At 47.8% G+C, this 19,024-nt stretch overlaps 1 protein-coding gene across 3 annotated transcripts in view; it reads right to left on the bottom strand.

Moving 5' to 3' along the window:
- Nucleotides 1-211: 211 nt before the first annotated feature.
- The window catches only part of GCLC (glutamate-cysteine ligase catalytic subunit), a 42,104-nt gene continuing 23,291 nt past the window's right edge, over nt 212-19,024 (bottom strand). The window contains exons 3-16 of one of the 3 annotated variants that reach the window (XM_065912466.1): nt 18,658-18,840; nt 16,267-16,380; nt 14,547-14,605; nt 14,312-14,445; nt 10,935-11,009; nt 10,343-10,459; nt 8,978-9,116; nt 8,445-8,557; nt 8,135-8,227; nt 7,715-7,819; nt 3,233-3,314; nt 3,053-3,159; nt 2,839-2,959; nt 212-1,802 (exon numbers count right to left, since the gene is read on the bottom strand). In XM_065912466.1, coding sequence (XP_065768538.1) covers nt 1,591-1,802; nt 2,839-2,959; nt 3,053-3,159; nt 3,233-3,314; nt 7,715-7,819; nt 8,135-8,227; nt 8,445-8,557; nt 8,978-9,116; nt 10,343-10,459; nt 10,935-11,009; nt 14,312-14,445; nt 14,547-14,605; nt 16,267-16,380; nt 18,658-18,840 — 1,654 coding nt within the window. In that variant the 3' untranslated portion in view covers nt 212-1,590. The remainder of the gene's footprint in view (nt 1,803-2,838; nt 2,960-3,052; nt 3,160-3,232; nt 3,315-7,714; nt 7,820-8,134; nt 8,228-8,444; nt 8,558-8,977; nt 9,117-10,342; nt 10,460-10,934; nt 11,010-14,311; nt 14,446-14,546; nt 14,606-16,266; nt 16,381-18,657; nt 18,841-19,024) is intronic. The other 2 variants (XM_065912467.1, XM_065912468.1) reach the window with 2 other exon arrangements.

Here is a 19,024-nt window from a genome sequence, read left to right as displayed (position 1 = left end):
GAAAATTCATGTCTGGGGGTCACTGCTGCCCTCCCCACAGTGCTGAGGGCTCCTGGGGAGGCCAGGCATCTGTTCTCATCACTGTGCTTCTTTCTAGAAAGAGCTGAGGATGGAGCATGATGAAGAAATCACTTTCTGGCGTACTTGGGCTAATTAAAAAAAAAAAAATCCACCACTATCTGATAAGTTGCAGAACTCACACTTTCAAGAGTTTTCACAATGCCAATTCCATTCTTTTATTTCCTCATACCACAAACATTTTACTGCCTTTTTACAACCTGAATTTACATAAGCAAATTGCAAAGGAAAAACAGGCATTCTTTTATCCTCCAAAATGCTTGTATGAAATATAGCACAAACTCTAGTACATAAACAGGCTTAGCTGAAGCTTTATGGCAATTTCTTAAAATGAGCATGACAGTTTAAATATTTATGCCTGTAAAGGTCTGCATAATCTACTATACATAGTTATTTCAGAAGCAGTTAAGACATTTAATTGGAAAAAAACTTCAACAAAAAAGCTCTAACAATTGTGTGCAACTTAAATTATTCACAATTAAACATTTAGGGTCCTGATTCACAAAACTTAGTGCATATCATGATTTTTGCAGTGAAGCTAAGTAGTATGCAGAATATTCCTTGGGTAAAATCTAGAATGAATGGCTTTTAGAATAATGTTTGTAATATGCTATTGGAAACTAGAGAAAAAGTAACAAAAACTTCAGCAACTGCATTTGATTTGAAAATTTAAGTAGACAACAGCAACCAGAAAAAAAAAAACAGAGGCCACAAGAGAAGAGCTGGTGGCATTTTTGATATTAGTTTTGTTATGTACAAGAAGAAAAACAATACTCCCCATTTTCTTCCTTAAAAAAAAAAACACCCCTAATAATCACTACATGTGAACTCAGAGTCTTTCTTCTTCCAGAGTTGTCTTTAAACTTAACACCAAAATTAGCAAAAGTGGATAAAAAGTACCATCAGTTCAGTGGGTTTTGTTTTAGTAGGGAAAGCCTGGGACAGGGTTACCAAGGGATTAGCTATTCAAATTACGAGAGAATTGTCACAGATAAGGCGCCAGAACCCCAAGCTTCCCCTTGAAGCACTTTGGTGGATTCAAAAGTGATTTTACACATATGCCAAAGGAGATGATGCAAAGGAAATGAGCAGAACAACCTGTTCTTAAGGTAAAGTGACAGAATGTTCAGTGAATCAGGAACCAGGTTAATGTCTTAAAAAAAAAAAGCCAAAATTTACAGTAAACATTTTAAACTCTGGAATGCAGATATAGTACAGTTACCAGTAAGTTACATTTACAAAACTGCTTCAGACAGTAGTTGCTCCAGAGTCAGAATTGAAAAATGTACAAGCCAGCTCATGAAGAACCTTAGATACAATGTTATTAAAATACATTGTTAATCATAAAAATACTTTACTATGTACATGTACCTGTATAAACTCTAGGCCTGCTTAGACCCACTTCTGCCAGGGCAGCGCGCTATTACCACCCGCTCTTCACACACCGCACACAGCCGGTCCAGCCGTCAGGTCTCCGGGAACGCGGGAAGGGCTCCTCGTCCTGCAGGGCGTCTAGGTGGGAGAGTCGGTTTTATTTCCACTGTACCTTACTTTCCTAAACGCTGGTCCGAGTAACTCTGGGCACTCACATGATTCGTTTGCGATTTGATTACACTTTAGAAGAAGGCTATAGTTCATCTGGTCAGTTATTACACTGTCCTGCTTGTAGTCAGGATGCTTTGCGATAAACTCCCTCATCCATTTGGCAACTGTCATTAATTCGCCTGGGGGAGAAAAATAAATTGTTTTTTTATGACAACTTAGTAGTATTTTTTTTTATTTGTTGGGTTTGGTTTTTATCTTTAGTAAGCTGACACTTAGCGGCTAAACAACACAACCCTGAAGAATCAAGAGTGGCGTCTGGGCCGAGCCACACGGCCGGGGCTGGGAACAAGACGTTTTTCACCTTGTTTGAAGAACTCCTCCTGGGCAGGGTTTCATGTTGCAGGCAAGCAGAACACACATGTCCTGCTGCTATGAGACCTGTTAGGTGCCACCCATACGGGGACGCCGCCCGCCCTGACACAGGAGCCCATGCATGTTGACTAGTCCGTGTCCTCCCATCCAGCCAGGCCTGCCAGTGTCAGAGACTGCCCTGGACGGGGGGCTCTGCGTTCCCCGTTCCCCAGGGCGACCTGATCAGAGAGGGACACAGAATAGTGAGCAGATGCGCTCAGAGAGAAACCCGCAGAGACAGCACTTGGGGGGTTATCCTCTTGGCTCTGGAAACCTTACAGAAGCCTCAAGCAAAATACACAAGCCGCTCTCCTCTTAGTCACAGCTGACGGCTCCCTGGCCACCGGGATCTCAAAGCTGAGAAAGCAGGGGTGCCTGGGCGCCCCTACAGGGAGGCAGGCTAGAGCGCCTGAGTTCAAGCTGTGTACTTAGTTAGTTCACCTTCGAACTGGCTTAGACTCACTAGAGAGTCCGGGATGCTGCAGAGCGCGCGCAGTTGAGCATTAACGACAAACTATCCACATACAGTATTTTATCACCTAAAACGCCATCGGGTTATAGACGCAACACTTGTTTATGAACCAGGAAGAGAAAATGTGCTGCTGACTCAAAGGTGACTGTCAAAGACAACAAGGTGTATGTAACTGCAGAGACGGCACTACCTGGAAAAGTGCATTGATTTAGGATGGTGCATACTTTAACAAAAGACCACTTTAAAAACTGAATATTTTAAGACTGTGAGGTTCTGCCTGTGTTAACGAGATTTTTTTGTTTTAAAAGAAAGAAAAGCAAAGGATGCCATACCAGATGCTCTCTTCTTGATCAGCTTCAAGTAGTTCAGAATGCTGCATCTGGTGTCCACATCCACCTCCATGTTCTCCAGGTAGGAGTTCAGAATGGGGATCAGCCCAGGGAACACACCTTCCTGCGAGGAGCAGGGTGCGGTCAGGCAGGGGCGCTCGGGGTTGGGGGGGCAATCTGGGCAGGCAGTCGGGGCACAGGCCAAAGTGGGCCCTACCTTGCCATTGATGATGGTGTCGATGGTCATGAGCGTGTACTCCTCGGCCGCTGGCTCTGCGCTGCCCGCGGCCTTGCCGCAGCCGTCCACCACAGCGTTGCCACCTGCTGGAGGGGCGCAGGGTGTGTTAGCAACCGGTGTGGCCTCCGGGGACCCCAGAAATGCAAGAAAAGGCGGTACCTTTGCAAATGTCTTTTCTGAAATAAAACTGTCCCTGCAGGACGGCATCTCGCTTCTGGGCGACCTTCATGTTCTCATCAACCTAAGGAGGCAAACCATCGTGGCCACGTCAGAATGTTCCCGAATCGGGGACACTCCTGCTCCCACGGGGGTGGGGCCGTGGACCCGCCTGTGATGAACCCTCCCACCCCTCAGCGCCGGCTGCGGTCAGAGAGGCTGCACAGTCACGTGGGGTTGTGTCCCTCAACCCCAGCCTGGGACACGCTTTTCTATAACGGGGCAACTTGAAGAGATGCGCACCTTAGAAATCCACGTGAAACTTACACGTGTGGAGGCTGCCTGGGAAAACCTGGGGGGAATGCATGGCGCTGGGGAGGCACCGGGCGGTCCCGGCTCACAGCCAGAGGGAAGCGCAGAGGCCCTGCTGCCTTGGGGGTGGGGGGTCCTCTGTCCTCCCTGCCCCCAGGGCTTTGCTGCCTCACCCCACCACCTGGCAGTAGGCAGGCTGCCAACGCTGCCTGCCCGCCTGGGGCTCTGCCCACTCCCTCGGGAGCCCCAGCTCCCTCTTCGTGAATCCTTCATTTATTTCAATCAATATAATGAAATCGTAGGGGACAGTCCAATATACAAAATGGACACAAGTCAGAGGTCATACTGGAAGGGACGGCTGGGACAAAGTCTTGGATCCCTCAGCTTTGCCCTTCACACCCATTAATTCCTACAGTTATTTATTTCTTTTAAAGGTACATATGACCTTCAGATTAATATAGATAGTTCTAGGAACATGCTCAAATAATAATCTTCATACATCTGGCTTCAATCCTAGTCAACACTTGTATTTTTCTTAGTCTTGACAAAAAGTCACAAAGATCAACAGCAGTAATTTCTGCTTTTAGAAATTCCTTTTTCAGTCTATTTTTACTACTGCTCTTTAGATTCTTAATTTGACTACTTAGGTTTATTTTTAATCTTTCTGTTAAAGCATTTAAAGCTACGGTTTTTTCCTTGAGCCCAGCTTTGTCAGCATCATTTTCCTATACAACCTACAGTTCTGATTTTGATTTAATCTAGAACCTATTAGGAGAACAACTTAAAATTTCCAACAGTTAAATTTTTCCTGAACATTTTCTTGATGAGTTTCGGTGGAAACGTGACTTACTGTATTTTCCTTGGTTAACTTTTGATATTCTTCCTCAGGGCATTCAAAAGGCATGTGTGGTGTGAGATCTGTGGTACAAGTGACAAGCCAAGCTTGTTGGGCGTGTCGTTTACGCCCCCTGTGGCTTTTCTCTTCCTCTGAGTGTGTGACCTGTCAGTTGCTGGGTAACAGGACGGCTTCTCTAGTAGGTGGTCTACTCCACTGTCCCAACACGGCCTCGGGACGGCCCCCCATCCCCTCTGCACCCGCATACCGGGGCGCGGAGGACAAGTGGCCCCAGTGAAAGCGCTGCCAGGCGCTGCAGGTGACCGTGCGCTCACCCGGACCAGCATCTTGCCCTCTGCGCTTCGGTGCCCTTAGAGTCGTTTATGATCCTGAGAGGCTATGCTTTCTGGTTAGAAAAAAACAGAATCGTGGCTCTAATGATCCTGGATGAGCAAGTGGACAAACTTGCTTTCTGTATCTAAGACTTTCTCACATTTCTCTGTTACAACTTTGCCATGCCTGTATTCTTTTTAAAAGGTCATTATGGAGCACTTTACTGTCAACATCTGTCCTTGTTTTAGGTGTATCTTATGCAAATTACACTGCTATTTTAGATCACTGCTTTCAGTATTTGAATAGGAGAATATAGTCTATTCAAATTTGTCTTCATCTTATTTTCACCATCGTGTGCTCTCTTAGGCATACTGTCTTACCATGCCCATGGCCCGAGACCTACTTCTGTGGCACTGGAAATTTTCGTCCTTTTCCCACCCCATTTAGCTAGGAGATTAGAGGCAACAAATCCTATTTCTAACCCGTAAGTGTTTCTTCTTACTTTCAGACAGTTCAGTCGCTCAGTTGTGTCCGACTCTTTGTGACCCCATGAACTGCAGCACGCCAGGCTTCCCTGTCCACCACCAACTCCCGGAGTTTACTCAAACTTATGTCCGTTGAGTTGGTGATGCCATCCAACCATCTCATCCTCTGTCGTCCCCTTCTCCTCCTGCCTTCAGTCTTTCCCAGCATCAGGGTCTTTTCCAATGAGTCAGCTCTTTGCATCAGGTGGCCAAAGTATTGGAGTTTCAACTTCAGCATCAGTTCTTCCAATGAATATTCAGGACTGATTTCGTTTAGGATGGACTGGTTGGATCTCCTTGCAGTCCAAGGGACTCTCAAGAGTCTTCTCCGACACCACAGTTCAAAAGCATCAATTCTTCGGTGCTCAGCTTTCTTCACAGTTCAACTCTCACATCCATACATGACTACTGGAAAAACCAAAGCCTTGACTAGATGGACAAGTAGTTTTGAAATTCTTTCTCCAGATGTCAGCCATTAAGAAGCATCTACTATTCCCCTCCTTCCACTGACCCCTTGCTAGATAAGATTTCTGGCTGACTCTGAGCCCTAATGTAATCTTTTTTGTTATAATCACTCGGAATTTAAAGACTAGCTTGGATGCCAGAGATGTTCACGGTTCTAGTTCTTTACCTTCAGGATTCTGGAGACTTCTCTCCATCTCTTTCAGCGTTTAATGTTGTAGATGAGAAATGAGACCAACTGATTTTTCTTCTTTTTGGCAGAAAGCTAAGTAGCCTAATTTCCTCTCCTTTCTGGACAACTGATCTTTTCTTTGAGATTCTTTCTAGATTTCAGTTCTTCTTTATCTATTTCTGTCTTATCCTTAATGGATTCTTACTTGGGGAAAATTATATTCATTTATCATCTCTCATATCTCTTTTGTGTAGACCATTCTCTTCTTCTAATTATTAGACAAACGCTGAACTTTTCAAAGAATTTCTCTCTTGCTTTCCCCATGATTTCCATTTCTCTGCCATCCTATAGGGATGAATCTCAGTTTGGTTCCGGAAATCAGTGACTTTGACCTTGAACCACACCTGCTTACTGGGGAGCATGCTGAGTTTTAAAAGTGTGGCTACCACGTCCTTTGTTTCTGAGAACTCCTCTGATCTCCAAATGTTCTTTGATCCACAGGGCTTGTTTATTTAAGATGCAACTCTTCTCTAGGATTTCTTCAGGGGCAATAGTGAGAATTTCTTTAAAAATTCTTTCCAGTTTCCAAATTAACCACGTTCCACTGAGGATAATACACTCTGGGGGCCCATGGGCTCTTCTCTTTAAGGCTATTAAAAGTTTTCAAGTTTCTCCCGCCTTTCAGGTATCTATACCTGACCCTGGAACAACGCACGTCCCCCTAGATGAAGGTGCTCTCCAGCAGTAAACATCACAGTACCCCACGAACTGCAGGTCGAATTCTCGGATACGGAGGAACCGACTGTTAGGTACATGTAGTTTTCTGACTGTGTGAGGTCAGGGTCCCTAATGCCTGTGTTGTCCAAGACTCAAGTGTATTTACATTCATAAGCAAAGGCTTAATTAGACCGGCAGCTCTCATGGACCCATCACATGGTCTGATCTCCCCAGGGGGTGCCCCACACGGCTAACAGGGGTCTGCAGAGTCCTGCTGGTCACCTTGGGTCTGGATGCAGAGGGCAGGTAGGGTCAGCCTGACCTCCAGACTTCTTCAGGGTGCGTGTGTGCACCGGCGGGAGTGGCCCCCACGGAGGAAGGGGGAACGGCGTCTGGGGGCAGGCGCGGGTCCTCCTCCATGCTTGCCGGGACAAGCAGTGTGCCCCGCTGTCTCCGCTCTGGCCCTGAGCCCCGCAGACCCCACTCTGCCCGCAGCCGCTCCCGGCCCCGCTCTGTGCCTGGTCCTTCAGCCAGGAGCTCAAGGCCTCCACACTGGCTTGAGTATGGCCCCAGGGCCTGCGGCGTTACAGCCTTAGAGCCTGGAGCTGTTTCAAGGCCCTGAATAGCTTCCAGAAAGCTCCATCTTGGTCTTAGTCGGGCTGGGGCGGATTCAGGTCTGTTTTTCTGATGGTGCCCTGCCATCCTCATTCCCCAGAAACCTCCCCAGCTCAGCTCCTCTGAGGAGCCCCCTCCCTGCACGGAGCAAGGTCGTGACCGGCCTGGGAGGTGACAGGATGAAACACACTGGGGACACCCCCTTCCACCACCATCTTAAATCCAAAGTCTAGACATTAGTGGTTATTCAAATGTAACCCTAAATGTCCTTCAAATGGGCCGAGTAAGGAGCTACCATCAGCACTTTTTTCTAGGAGTCTCCACCAAAACGATTCCCAAATCTATAGTATAAATTTTGGTTTGAAAGTAAAAAAAACAGGGTGGAAGGGGAACACTCTTTCTAAGGAGGAACAGGTCTAAGTGAGGTCAGAGTTGAAACAAGTATTATACATACAGAAGCATCAGATGATAATCCAGACACCCACAGCCAGCCCTAAGCTGAAAACCATCCTTACCTTCGACAGCGGGATGAGAAAGTCCAGTTTGTAGGACAGGATGACCCTGGTGAGCAGCACCACGAACACCACGTATGCGGAGTTCTCGAAGTCTGTCAGCTGAACCTGGACGTGGGGCCAAGACGTCAGGGACCCACTGTGCCAGCAGCTCCTCCCGAGGGGCCCCCGCGGGTCACAGCGGTCCCATGCACCTTCTAACCCCCACCCGGGGCCGGAAGCCTCTGCCCACAGTCTACTCCGGGAAAGCAGTCCTCCCGAGCCTCTGGTGCACGCACATGCACGCGCACGCACACACACATGCGCACGTGATCTGTGCTGCTGTCTGGGTAACCCGAGCCTCTGGGGAGGGTACAGGTGGGTGGGTGGCAGTCAGGTGGGAATAGGTTCAACTGAGTTGGTTCCTGCCCACAGCCCGCGTACCTCCATGGGCCGGAATTCCACTCTCCACCCAATGTCAGAATTTGGAGGAGGAGGCTTGAATCTCATTGTCTGCCAATTTGTGGACTGAATATTCTGTAATCAAAAAGCAGAGAATAAAACCAATTTCCCACACATCTGGGAAGATCCTAAGGTGATTTCATACTTAACACGTAAAGCAGACTATTCACTGTGTATACCCTTCCACTTACAAAGGAAACTAAACAGTGAGCATTTAACAGAAGTGAGGTGACACATCGACTCTGAAAGTAGCAGTCATGTTCTTATTTTTTAAAGCATTCGCTGCAGGTACCTCAAAGTGGTCGGACTCGTTGGCATCATCCAGGTGGATTTTCTCTTCAAACAGAGTCAGCGGGTCTCTGATGAAGAGGTGCGCCACGTGCTGGGCCAGCAGGTGGTCGAGGCCTGCGGAGAGGTCACACCAGGCTCACTCCAGAGCCGCTCTCCACGCCCCGGGGATGGCAGACAGCTCGGGGGGTTGAAGAAAGGCAGCTAGAAGCTTAGGAGACGCTGGGCTGTGCAGGATTCTTGTGTCGCCCCGAGTTTATCCTGCAGACCCGAGGGGAGTGTCGGAGTTGTGTTCACCCCTTAAACGATGCCCGTGGGGATCTCAGGGACACACCTCCAAAGTCAGTTCTTTTTCTACAAGTTAAGCTCTCACAAGTATTTGGGACTTGAAACTTTAGGGAAAACAGCTTCATAAGAAAAGTTCAGAGACCTCACATTAAAAATAGAAGCCAGATGGGAGTCAGCAAAGGAGTTTAAGAGAGTGTTGAAGAACTAAAGGCTTACAGTCAAATCTAGACAAGGGGAATGGAGGCTTACCTTCCTGCAACAGCTGTTCGTAGATTTCTTTGTCTTTTGTCAGGTCAATGTCATTGTATTTCTCACCGCACTCAGATAAGTAACTGTCTATCGAATCGTATCGGGACTTACTGATCCTATAGTGGTTGTTCTTCAGTGGCTAAAATTGAAAAAATGCAAATGAATGCCATATAAAGTGATGTGGAAATAAACTAATATCCCAAGTAATTATATTAGAAGCTTATATACTTTATAAACAATTACCTAAAAGTGTCCAACCTGAACATGAGATTCTGAAAAATAGCTATTAACCCTGAAAAGTATTAGAATTAAAAAAAAAAATTTGGAGACAATTTAATTTGTTCTCAGATCTGAGTTAAATATATATACATATATATACATATATATATTCCTTTTTTTTTTTTTTACAAGTGGATCACCATTATTATTAAGACTAGAAAATGCCCATGTTGAGAGCAAAAATATAAACCCACAGTGTATTCTTGCCTGGAAAACCCCAGGCACAGAGGAGCCTAGTGGGCTATAGTCCACGGGGCTGCAGAGAGCCAGACATGACTGAGCCACTAACACTTTCATAATGTAAACCAAAAAATTTGGTTTAAAACATTAAAAAACCATTAAAATTTCTGCTTTAAAGCTTATTTCTACTCAGAAAGCATGGTCAACAATTTATGAACAATTACATAGAGATCAGAGCAGCAGCAGTGTAGCCCTGGTCAAGACCATGAGACTCGCCTGTGAGGACCCTCTACTAACACGCACATCTGTGTCTTAGCTCTGGGCTTTCTCTGCTCACTGGGTCTGTGGGTGGGCAGGGCTGAGTGAGTATTTTTAAAAAGCTCTACAGGCGGTTCTGATGCACACTCTTGGTTGGAGAGATGCAGGGTCAGAGTTCAACATGCAAACAAGAGGCACAAACCTACCCTTCTTAGGCAAAACTCACCCTTTGTAAGGGGCCAAGGACTCTGACAACAGATTACGCTTTCCCCAGCAGAGAAAGCGCCATAGACAAAGCACTCAGTAGCGCCAAAAAGCTTTCTGGTAAAAACAGCCGTCAGCACTGACTTCCAAAATAAAGAAAAACTGTTCTACCAATTTTAGAGGGCAAACAGACACAGATCTCAACAAATGATGGAGATTAACTTGGCACCGCCCTCCTCCCTCCAACCAAACCACATTTCCCACGTTCTCACCCCAAACACACCATAAAGCCACAGACAGGCTGATAAGCTGTCAGCTTCTTCCATTGTGATTAACCCACTCAGGATAAAATCGGTTTAAAGGGGACTTCAACACTGTGAGTGGTGACAAGACCCCCACTTCACCTGCTGGATTCAAAAAGCTAGTAAGGAGAAGCGTTCCCACCTCCAGTCCTCTCTCCTCCCGAGTTCTATCATCTACAGATGCAGAAATCACGCCCCAGCGACAATCAATGTCTGACACATAGCCTCGGTAAAAAGGTGACGCAGCGCTCAAAGCCATCTAGGAACAAACAGAAGTCAGCATCTGCAAGGTCAAAGTGTCACCAACACGCTGAAGAAGGCTCCATGCTGTTACCCCTGGTCTAGAAGCACCAGCTTACGCCACCCCTGCGGGCTCTAGCACATGTACTGCGCCTGCCTGCTCCTGGGGAAGGACAGCGGGAGTGACTCCAGCCCTGGCCTCCGCTTCCTTGAATCATCCTCTCTAGACGGTGAGGACAGGCAGGATGAGAGAAGGAAAACAGCTACGCTTGAACTTGACGTTTAACACTTAAATGCCTCGCTAGCTAAAGCACTGCTAAACTCTTCAGCTTAGACGCTTACCCATGAGCTCCTCGTCTGCATACTAGTTGTGTTAGTTCAGTTCTAAATGAAGTCTTAACTGGACTTAAATAGCACACGGTCAGCAAATTTTGCACATGCAGTCTTTATCTGATACAAAAGAGTAGTTAAAATTAGGTGTGATTTCTACTTACAACAATTGGGCAGATGGTAGCCAACTGATCATAAAGGTATCTGGCCTCGGATATGCTGCAGGCTTGGAACGTTACCTGTTTAAGAATCACAGATTATTAAACAATAATACAAAATCACCACCATCCTCCCCAAGGAGCCAGTCCGAGAAGGAAGGTTGTTGCTCATGGCATGTGAGGTCATTCCACTGATCTCGACACTGAAGCCAGTTTTAAAAGCTGCCTGGGATGAACTTGTCTAGAATATGGCTTTAATCATGTTTGCAAGGGATATAAATAACCATGTTCTAATGTTAAGTATGATTAAGAAGTCAGCAAAAAAAAATAGGACCTATATTAACAGAGAAGTTCAGCCAGGCACTTCTCCTCTACAGCTGGCCACCCATGTCCGGCTGGCTGCGGGCTTGTATAAATTTTGGTACAAAAGGAGAATCTGCAGATGCGAATAATGGGCTTCAAAGCTCCCCACTGTGACACAATAGGGAACAGCCTGGAAGGAGGCAAGGCTGTAGGAAGGAAGAGAAGGCAGTTAAAACACTTCAGCTGCCCAGGAAGAACTGCGCCTGGTGGAGGAGGCACAGAAGGCCACAGCGGGCCTGGAGCTGGCGGGAGCAGACGAGAGGAGACCTGGGTTTGGGCCCGGGTGGTCCTCGGACGGTGGGGAGCCGCAGCACCGGGACACGGCGGGCGTACTGAGCCACGAAGAGACCAGGAGACCCATAAGCAGGCTTTCTTCTCAGTTTTTTGATTAGTGCCTCTTAGACGGTCTAGTATACACTACATTTACAGGCAAATTCTGGAAAAGTCAACCCTAGAAAAATATGCTTAAGAAAACTGGCAGCTGGAATTCAATAACCAAGTTACAACAGTGATACGGCTTACAGCTTAGTTATTTTAAGTACATTTAAGAGCTAGCTTCCTTACCCCAGGATCGACAGAGCCACAGCCAAACCAAAGAGGACATCACTGCCGTAACGATGGAAAAGGAAAAAAGAATTCTTAACACCTTAAAAAGGTATGAATATATGAATGGTTTTGGCTTCTGGTATCCTTTCAAAGTATCATATAAAGAAAAGAAGCAATTTCCCCTCAGGAAAATGAGGAGTGGGGAAAAAAGAAGAAAAATTGATTTTAGAAAACTAAATACCTAAAATTTCTCTAGTATCCAGGGTTGAAATCAGAATTTTTTGGGGGGTGGGGGGAGGAAGGGAGCCTATCATAACATGCATGAACTTATTAAATGATTCCTTAAAAGTCCCCTGAGAGTCAAGAATTTGAATATGGTTAAAATACTTTTTGTTCTGTACAGTGAGTTGCTAAAAAACCTTAAAACAATACTTTAGCATCATTTTGTCCTGCTTTCTTGTAATGGGCAGTTTCTAGGGTTCCACCTAAGAGATAACAGAGAGACTTCTGTGGAGGTTGGTGGAATCTGTTTCATTTTCCACTTACTCACATTAGCTGGGCTAAAGACTTTTAAGTGTAGTATTGAAAGTGAGGTGGCTGGACACGCCATTTAGAAAAAGAAAACAACCTTAAACCCATGACAATGCTTAAATTGGATGGAAAACTATCTACAAGCAATAAAAATGTAAACTACCTACCATTAGGATGTATTTGTTTGTATAAACACTGTATCAAAACAAAGAATGATCCTTTTGGAATGGGGTAACAGTGCAGTCTTAGGCAAAACACCTGGGTTTAATAGTAAACCAACGAAAAAAGGCAACTGGCACTCCAATAGCACTGCTACAATTTTAAAGCCATGCACTGTTAAGTTCTAGAGTTTAATGGCTCTCTTCAGAAATATTTGTAATTAAGATAGTTAAGCAGATATGCAGTTAAAAGTCAAAAGGTCTCCTTTTTTTATGCAGTGTGCCTAGCTGGAAGGAAACTCATGGCCTAGGTTTGTTTGGCAGACACACTTTATACCGCTTACATCAGTGAGTCGGGAAAAATGGGGGGAATGAGATCCTCGGCCATGGTTACTTAAACACACTTAGCATGGATACATCTGACTCTCACATTCAATTCTGATCATACATAGCTGTAAAAATGAACGCATCTGAGATCCGGGTGCAGGCAGGCGTGCCTCTGTGCGAAGCTGCCCGAGACGGTGGGACACAGAGTCACCAGCTGTGTGTGCAGGGCAGGGCCACCTCGCATGGGGCCAGGCTTCATGGTGCTCCAGCCAGCCAAGTCATCGGAACTGGACACAATCTCCTTAAATAACAATGAGGCTCCCCTTTTTATCAGAGATTTTCAGTCTGAAACATCTAGTTTTGTGCCACTCCTCCTGTTCTAACATTTTATTTTTTAATATTTTTATTTACTTATTTTTGGCTGCTCTGGGCCTTCACTGCTGTGCGTGGGCTTCTCACCGCAGCGGCTTCTCGTGCTGCAGAGCAGAGGCTCGAGGCGCACAGGCTCAGCTGCCCTGAGGCGTGTGGGATCTCACCGGACTAGGATCGAACTTGTGTCCCCCTGCGTTGGCAGGCGAATTCTTAACCTGGTCTTTAACCTTAAGGTGGTCTTTTCCTGGACCACCAGGAAGGTCCCGACATGATTTTAAACAAACTGAAGATTGAAACCAGTACTGCTGTTACTAAAAACAACAAGAGTATGAGCTCAGTCAGACTTAGAAGGGGCCGCAACATAAACTCTTTTTTTATGATGAGAAAACTGAGGCCAGAAGAAGGGAAAGGAGTTAGCCAAGTGCCCGAGAGATGACAGCTGAAGCCTGGATGGGGGCTCGCGGGCAGCCGGAGGGGTCCCCCGCAGATCTCCTATGGGATGGGGAAGCATCGCTGCCACAGGCACCGGCAATCAGATTAGACCCGGGGGCAGTTTTAATCACGTCATTAAAAGAGAGGCTCTTCTATGTCCTGTGAAACAGCCAGGGGCAAGGCAAACCGGGGCTGTTAAATATTTATTCTTTTTATACCACTATACAGCTTTACAGGAAGATAGAAGTTTAAAGTCCAAACAATCCTTCCCTTGGACCATAAACTCACTGGGGTGCATCCAGGGTTCATTCTCAGAAACTAAGAAACTCAGAAACCAGTGTTTACAATCTCAAAGCTAACCCATCACTAGATGGCAGCAAAAATTAGGCACAGAAAGAGCTGAGACAGTGACCCTGGAACATTCCACATGTTAAGTTCACGAGCAGCTGTGTTTTTGCAGTGAACTGAAGATTTTGCAAATTCTGTTCAGAGATACCTTCCAATGAATTTACTAACATAACCTCAGTGGGTTTCAGAAAGATGTCACCAGTTACAATATTTCAACCTGAGGAAAATTTTAAAAAAACACGTGCATCTCAAGAAAAGAAGGTAATGAACAGAAATGGGGGGCAGCTCCGGGTCTTTGCACAGTACCTGCAGGCAGCAGTTGCCCATCCCGAAGCCCATGGCGTCCATGTAAATGTGGTCGGGCTTAGCGGCCTTCGCGGCCTCCTCGTCCTCAGGAAAAGTCTCTATAAATGGAGTTGGGGTGTTCTTGTCCTTAAAGACTGCAGTGATAAAGCCAGAGAGAAAGAGGAGAGAGCAGGGCGTGAGTGAGAGTCAGCATCCGCAGCGGGCAGGGCCGCCCCCTCCCCGCCCGCGGACTCACTGGGCACGTTGATGACCACTTTCTCGCCCCTCCGGTGCCGGATATTCCTGGTGAGCGTGCTGAAACAGACGACAAACGTCCTGAGCGGGCAGCCCAAAAACCCTCATGCAGAAGAATTTGATAATACAGGCTACGCGGGCCGGCTCCTCCCTCAGACAAGTCCCCTAAGGCAGCCCTACAGAAAAATCACAGGCGGGAGATGGAGGGATTTCCTGCAGCCTCGCCTGCGGGCTCCTGCTTGCGAACGTCACCCTCTCTGCTGTCCAAGCCCCCATCCCAGACTCTGTGTGACTGACCAAACCGAGCTCAAGTGTTCAGGGTCTGCCGTGGTCTGGCCTCACGCTATGTTTCTAACATTTTCCATGTTAAGCCCAAAACCTGAGCTGAGCTGAGGTCCTCACATTCCCTGCGCCTCACGGGACCCCGGTACCTCATCGCTACCCCCATCCAACCTGCACCTTAACACCATCTAATGGCCCCCCTTGTCTGACCCAGAAGCCCCCAGGCATGCTATGGCTGTGAGCACTGAACCTGTGGCCAGTCCTTAAAAAAGTGCCCTGAGAGCAAACTCACAGCAGATTTTGAAGACTTGGTTTAGAAATAAAGTAAAACTTACTAGTAGTTTACAAATACTGATTGCAAGTTGGCTGTGTGTGTGTGTCATTAGTCACTCAATTGTGTCCAATCTGCGACCCCACGGACTGTAACCCGCCAGGCTCCTCTGTCCATGGGATTCTCCAGGCAAGAAGACTGGAGTGGGTAGCCATGCCCTTCTCCAGGGGACCTTCCGGACCAGAGTCAAGCCTAGGTCTCCCGCCTTACAGGCAGAGTCCTTACCGTCTGAGCCACCAGGGAAGCCCTCGAGTTGGATATAGCTATAAATGTAATTCATTTCTTTCTTTATTACTTCTTTAACATGGCTACTAAATTACTATTAAAATGACATGTGGCTCGCATTATGGTTTCACCAGGCAGGGTTGCTGTCCACGCGGCGTTAATGCCTCCGCTCTCGGGAGGCCTGCCTTTGGCCCCTCGGTCAGAAGCACCCTCTTCTGTCGGGTGTTGCCACCTTTGGACATAACCTTCCTTTTCTTGCAGCTGACCATCTCCATGTTCTCCTTGGCACACTCTAGCCCTAACACTGGGAACTAAGCTCCTGTGTCTTCCTCTTCCCCAAAGACTCCGCGCGTAGCACGTGTGCAGACGTGTTACAGGAATGAACCCTGAGCTGCCACAGGTCCCTAACTCTAGGCCAGGAGCCCGCGTTCAGGACAACAGGTGAGACTCAAAGGGACAAAGCTGAGACCAGACCGGTGTGGGCCCTAAAGCAACCTGAAACCCTGGAGTTAGAACCACAGAGAAGTTCTAACACACACACAGGCGTTGGATGCATTTTATCTTATAGTCAAGGGACACGAGCAGGGTGAGGAGATCACAGACACTGGAGGTAAAAGATAAAAATAACAAGAGAGCTTCTCCGAACAGGTGTTAACAGACCTGGGATTGAAATGAATTTGCAGCTAAGTGAACAACTTTAGGATGACTTGCAAAATGGGCAGATCCAGCCTGGAAACAAGCGGCAAGGGCCGTGCAGCTACAGGGGACGGAGGGTGTGAACAGGCGTGTCTGCTGGCTTCTGCGGAGCTCGGGAAGCATGCAGGAGGGTCCCGGGGGGCCCCGCACCCCAGGGCAGGGCCGGCACTGAGCCTCGGGCACTCACCTGAAGCGTGGGTGCTTGTTGATCGCTTCATCCGGGAAGAAGAGGGACTTGGAAGCGCCTCCTTCCACCGGGCTGGGTTTGAACTCGGGCAGCGTGAACCCAGGGCAGCCTAATCTACAACAAATTGAAGAACTAAAGAGATAGAATGTGTCTGCAAGGATTAACAACTCGCAAGTGCAATGCTGCCTTCTTCAGGGGGGTCCAGGTGTTCTACCAACCCTGGGCCCCTTGCAACCAGCCCATTGAAACCTGTCTTGCTCACCAAGCTCTTCTCTTGTGATCGCAGCCTGGGGCTGATTTTATCAGAAGCCTCCGTCCACCCAGGGTCGGCAGGGCACAAATCACAGGGCCTCAGCTAATTCCCCCTGGAGCTTCTGTCGTGAGGCAAGCTCCTCTACTGATGTCAGCCCTGCACACCCTCACTTCCCGGCAGCGTGGGTGGGTCCCCTGGGAAGGGCCTCCTGTTTCCTGCCTCTGCCCAGCACCTCCCGAACCCCTCTGGATCAGGCAGGTCCCCCACGGGTGACCCCGCTTGCCCCCAGGTTTCCCCCTGGAGGCTGAAATCCAACCCTATTATTTCACTTGACCTAAAGAAGTGCTTTAATTCCAACACAGAAACAAAGATCCACGTTCTCCCCTAAACGTAAAGCTCAAATTCCACATCACGGGTAGCGATGCCACCAGCTCCCCCAAGTTTAAGGTCATTGCTGAGTTTGCTGGGGGGGGTGATGGGGTCCCAGGGAGCAGGGCCAGCACAGCAACAGTGGCCGCTGGGGGTGCGCAGGGCCAGGGTGGGGAACTTCTGGCCTGAGCGCCAAACCTAGCTGGTGCCTTCTTTATTTTCAGCCTCATCTTTAATAAAAACCGGTTGCCCACAACCACCTTGTGAAGAACAGTGAAGTTGCCCATCCTATCTGGAATAGCCCCAGATGTGATGGGGTCTTGGGAGGGTTCCTGCAGAGCCTGCGTTATCCACCACGAGCCTGAAGCCTTAGGAGAAGCCCTCGCAGAGAGTGACAGACTGAGACCTGGGGATTCTCTGCTGGCCAGGATCGGGGTGGAGCGGGGAGGTGAGCGCCAGGGCGCTGGGCAGGAAGTGGGCGGCCGGGGCTCAGACCTGCACGCCCAGCAGGGCTTCCCTCTAGACGACCATCCCACCATCCGACGAGCCTCCAGGGGTGGGGACGCCCTCCACCTGACCTGCCGGGCGAGCACCAGCAGGCAGAGGACCTGGACTTCTGGTCGCGTCAGTCCGAGTAACTGACGTGTAAACAGTCATATGACCACTGGGTCACAGGGCCACACTAGAGTTGCACTCGTTTATGAACAGAGAATCCCCCTGTTTACGCTGAAAAAACCCCAGTCTTCTCTCTTGATCCCCAAACAAAACCTTCCTCATCGTTTAACTGTGGATTTAAGGTGAGGCTTTTACAAACCAATCATTATTACTCTTGTTTTGCTTACAAATCCAAAAATACCCTCCCATCATAAAAGATAAACTTAAAAAAAAATTAGATTTTTAGAATAAAACGTATTCCTTGCTCAACTTTCCTCTGTTCATAATGTCAGAAAAAGATATTCTCTAAAATATTTGATGAGCTGCTTCAATAAGGCCTCGATTGTTTTGATGTGATCATGGAGATTTTAAAAAAGAAAATTCCCTTTAAGTGTCCTAAGACCCACGGTGTGACTCTGAATGCTTGTGTTCACAGCGGACATTTATCAGGAAAAGAAAAAAAGGTATAAAAATAGTTCCACGTGTTCCAGGCTTTGGATACCAATCCTCAGAGCGCTTCTGAACTTTGGGGAGGTAAGCATACTTTGTCACAACCTGAGAGATCTCTCGCAGAGATAACCAGATTTACGATTTGGTAGAACTGCATTCTTGTGTACAGGTCCTACACAAAACCGTGTGACATTTATGTACCTCATTCTAAGCCAAGGACTGAATCCCACTGACTTTATATTCACTCTTGTGAACTTTAAGCCATAACCGGATTTGACGAGAAATCCTAACTTGTTTCAGCGTGATCCGAACATGACCCAGCAGCTCCCGTGTTTTTCATGTGTATTGCCCATCCCAGGAGCACTGAGGCTGACCCCCGATCTGATCTGGGGGGCAATGCACGCCCTTCCTTATACAGTGCTCCCTCCTCTTGGCCTGGGGAGTGTGTGGCCCTCGGGTCCTCCCGCAGTCACCCCACCCTGCCCCCCGGGAGGCTAGCATGGGACCCGGCCTGTGGCTCTGACGTTAGATGCTATCAGATGCAGCATGACGCGGATAAACGGCCCAGAGTGTGAGAGCTGTGGGTCAAGCGCTAGGTTGTGGTCTGCCCTCCAGACGCCGGATGCTCTGAAACGCCGGCTGCGCGCGCTGACGCAGGCACCAACCTGGGAAAGGATGTGATTGTGCAGAGGGCCTGGTTTTCCCGCAGGAGGGATGTGGCCTCTTTGCGCCGTTTCCTCATGTTGTCCTCAACCGTGTTGAACTCAGACATGGTCCCGCCATACGGCTGCCCCGGTGTCCCCTCGATCATGTAGCTCCCATATTCTGGTCTCCAAAGGGTCGGATGGCTGCAGAGGAGACAAGGTTCCAGGTCCCTCTTATTCTTCTGCGGCAGCCTGCTCCCTTTTGAGTTTTGAAAAAGCGGCTTCCAAAAATTTAGAAACCAAGTATACAAGAAGCCAAGAATGCTTTATGGCTCCCAGAGCCTGTTAACCTTCCATAGCTCTTTAACTGTGTAAGGGCTACAAGTGC

This window comes from Muntiacus reevesi, chromosome 20 (assembly GCF_963930625.1).
Source record: "Muntiacus reevesi chromosome 20, mMunRee1.1, whole genome shotgun sequence".
In the NCBI taxonomy this organism is placed as follows: domain Eukaryota; kingdom Metazoa; phylum Chordata; class Mammalia; order Artiodactyla; family Cervidae; genus Muntiacus; species Muntiacus reevesi.
The sequence above is the reverse complement of the archived record's forward strand: the minus strand, read 5'-3'. Positions and strand labels throughout refer to the sequence as shown.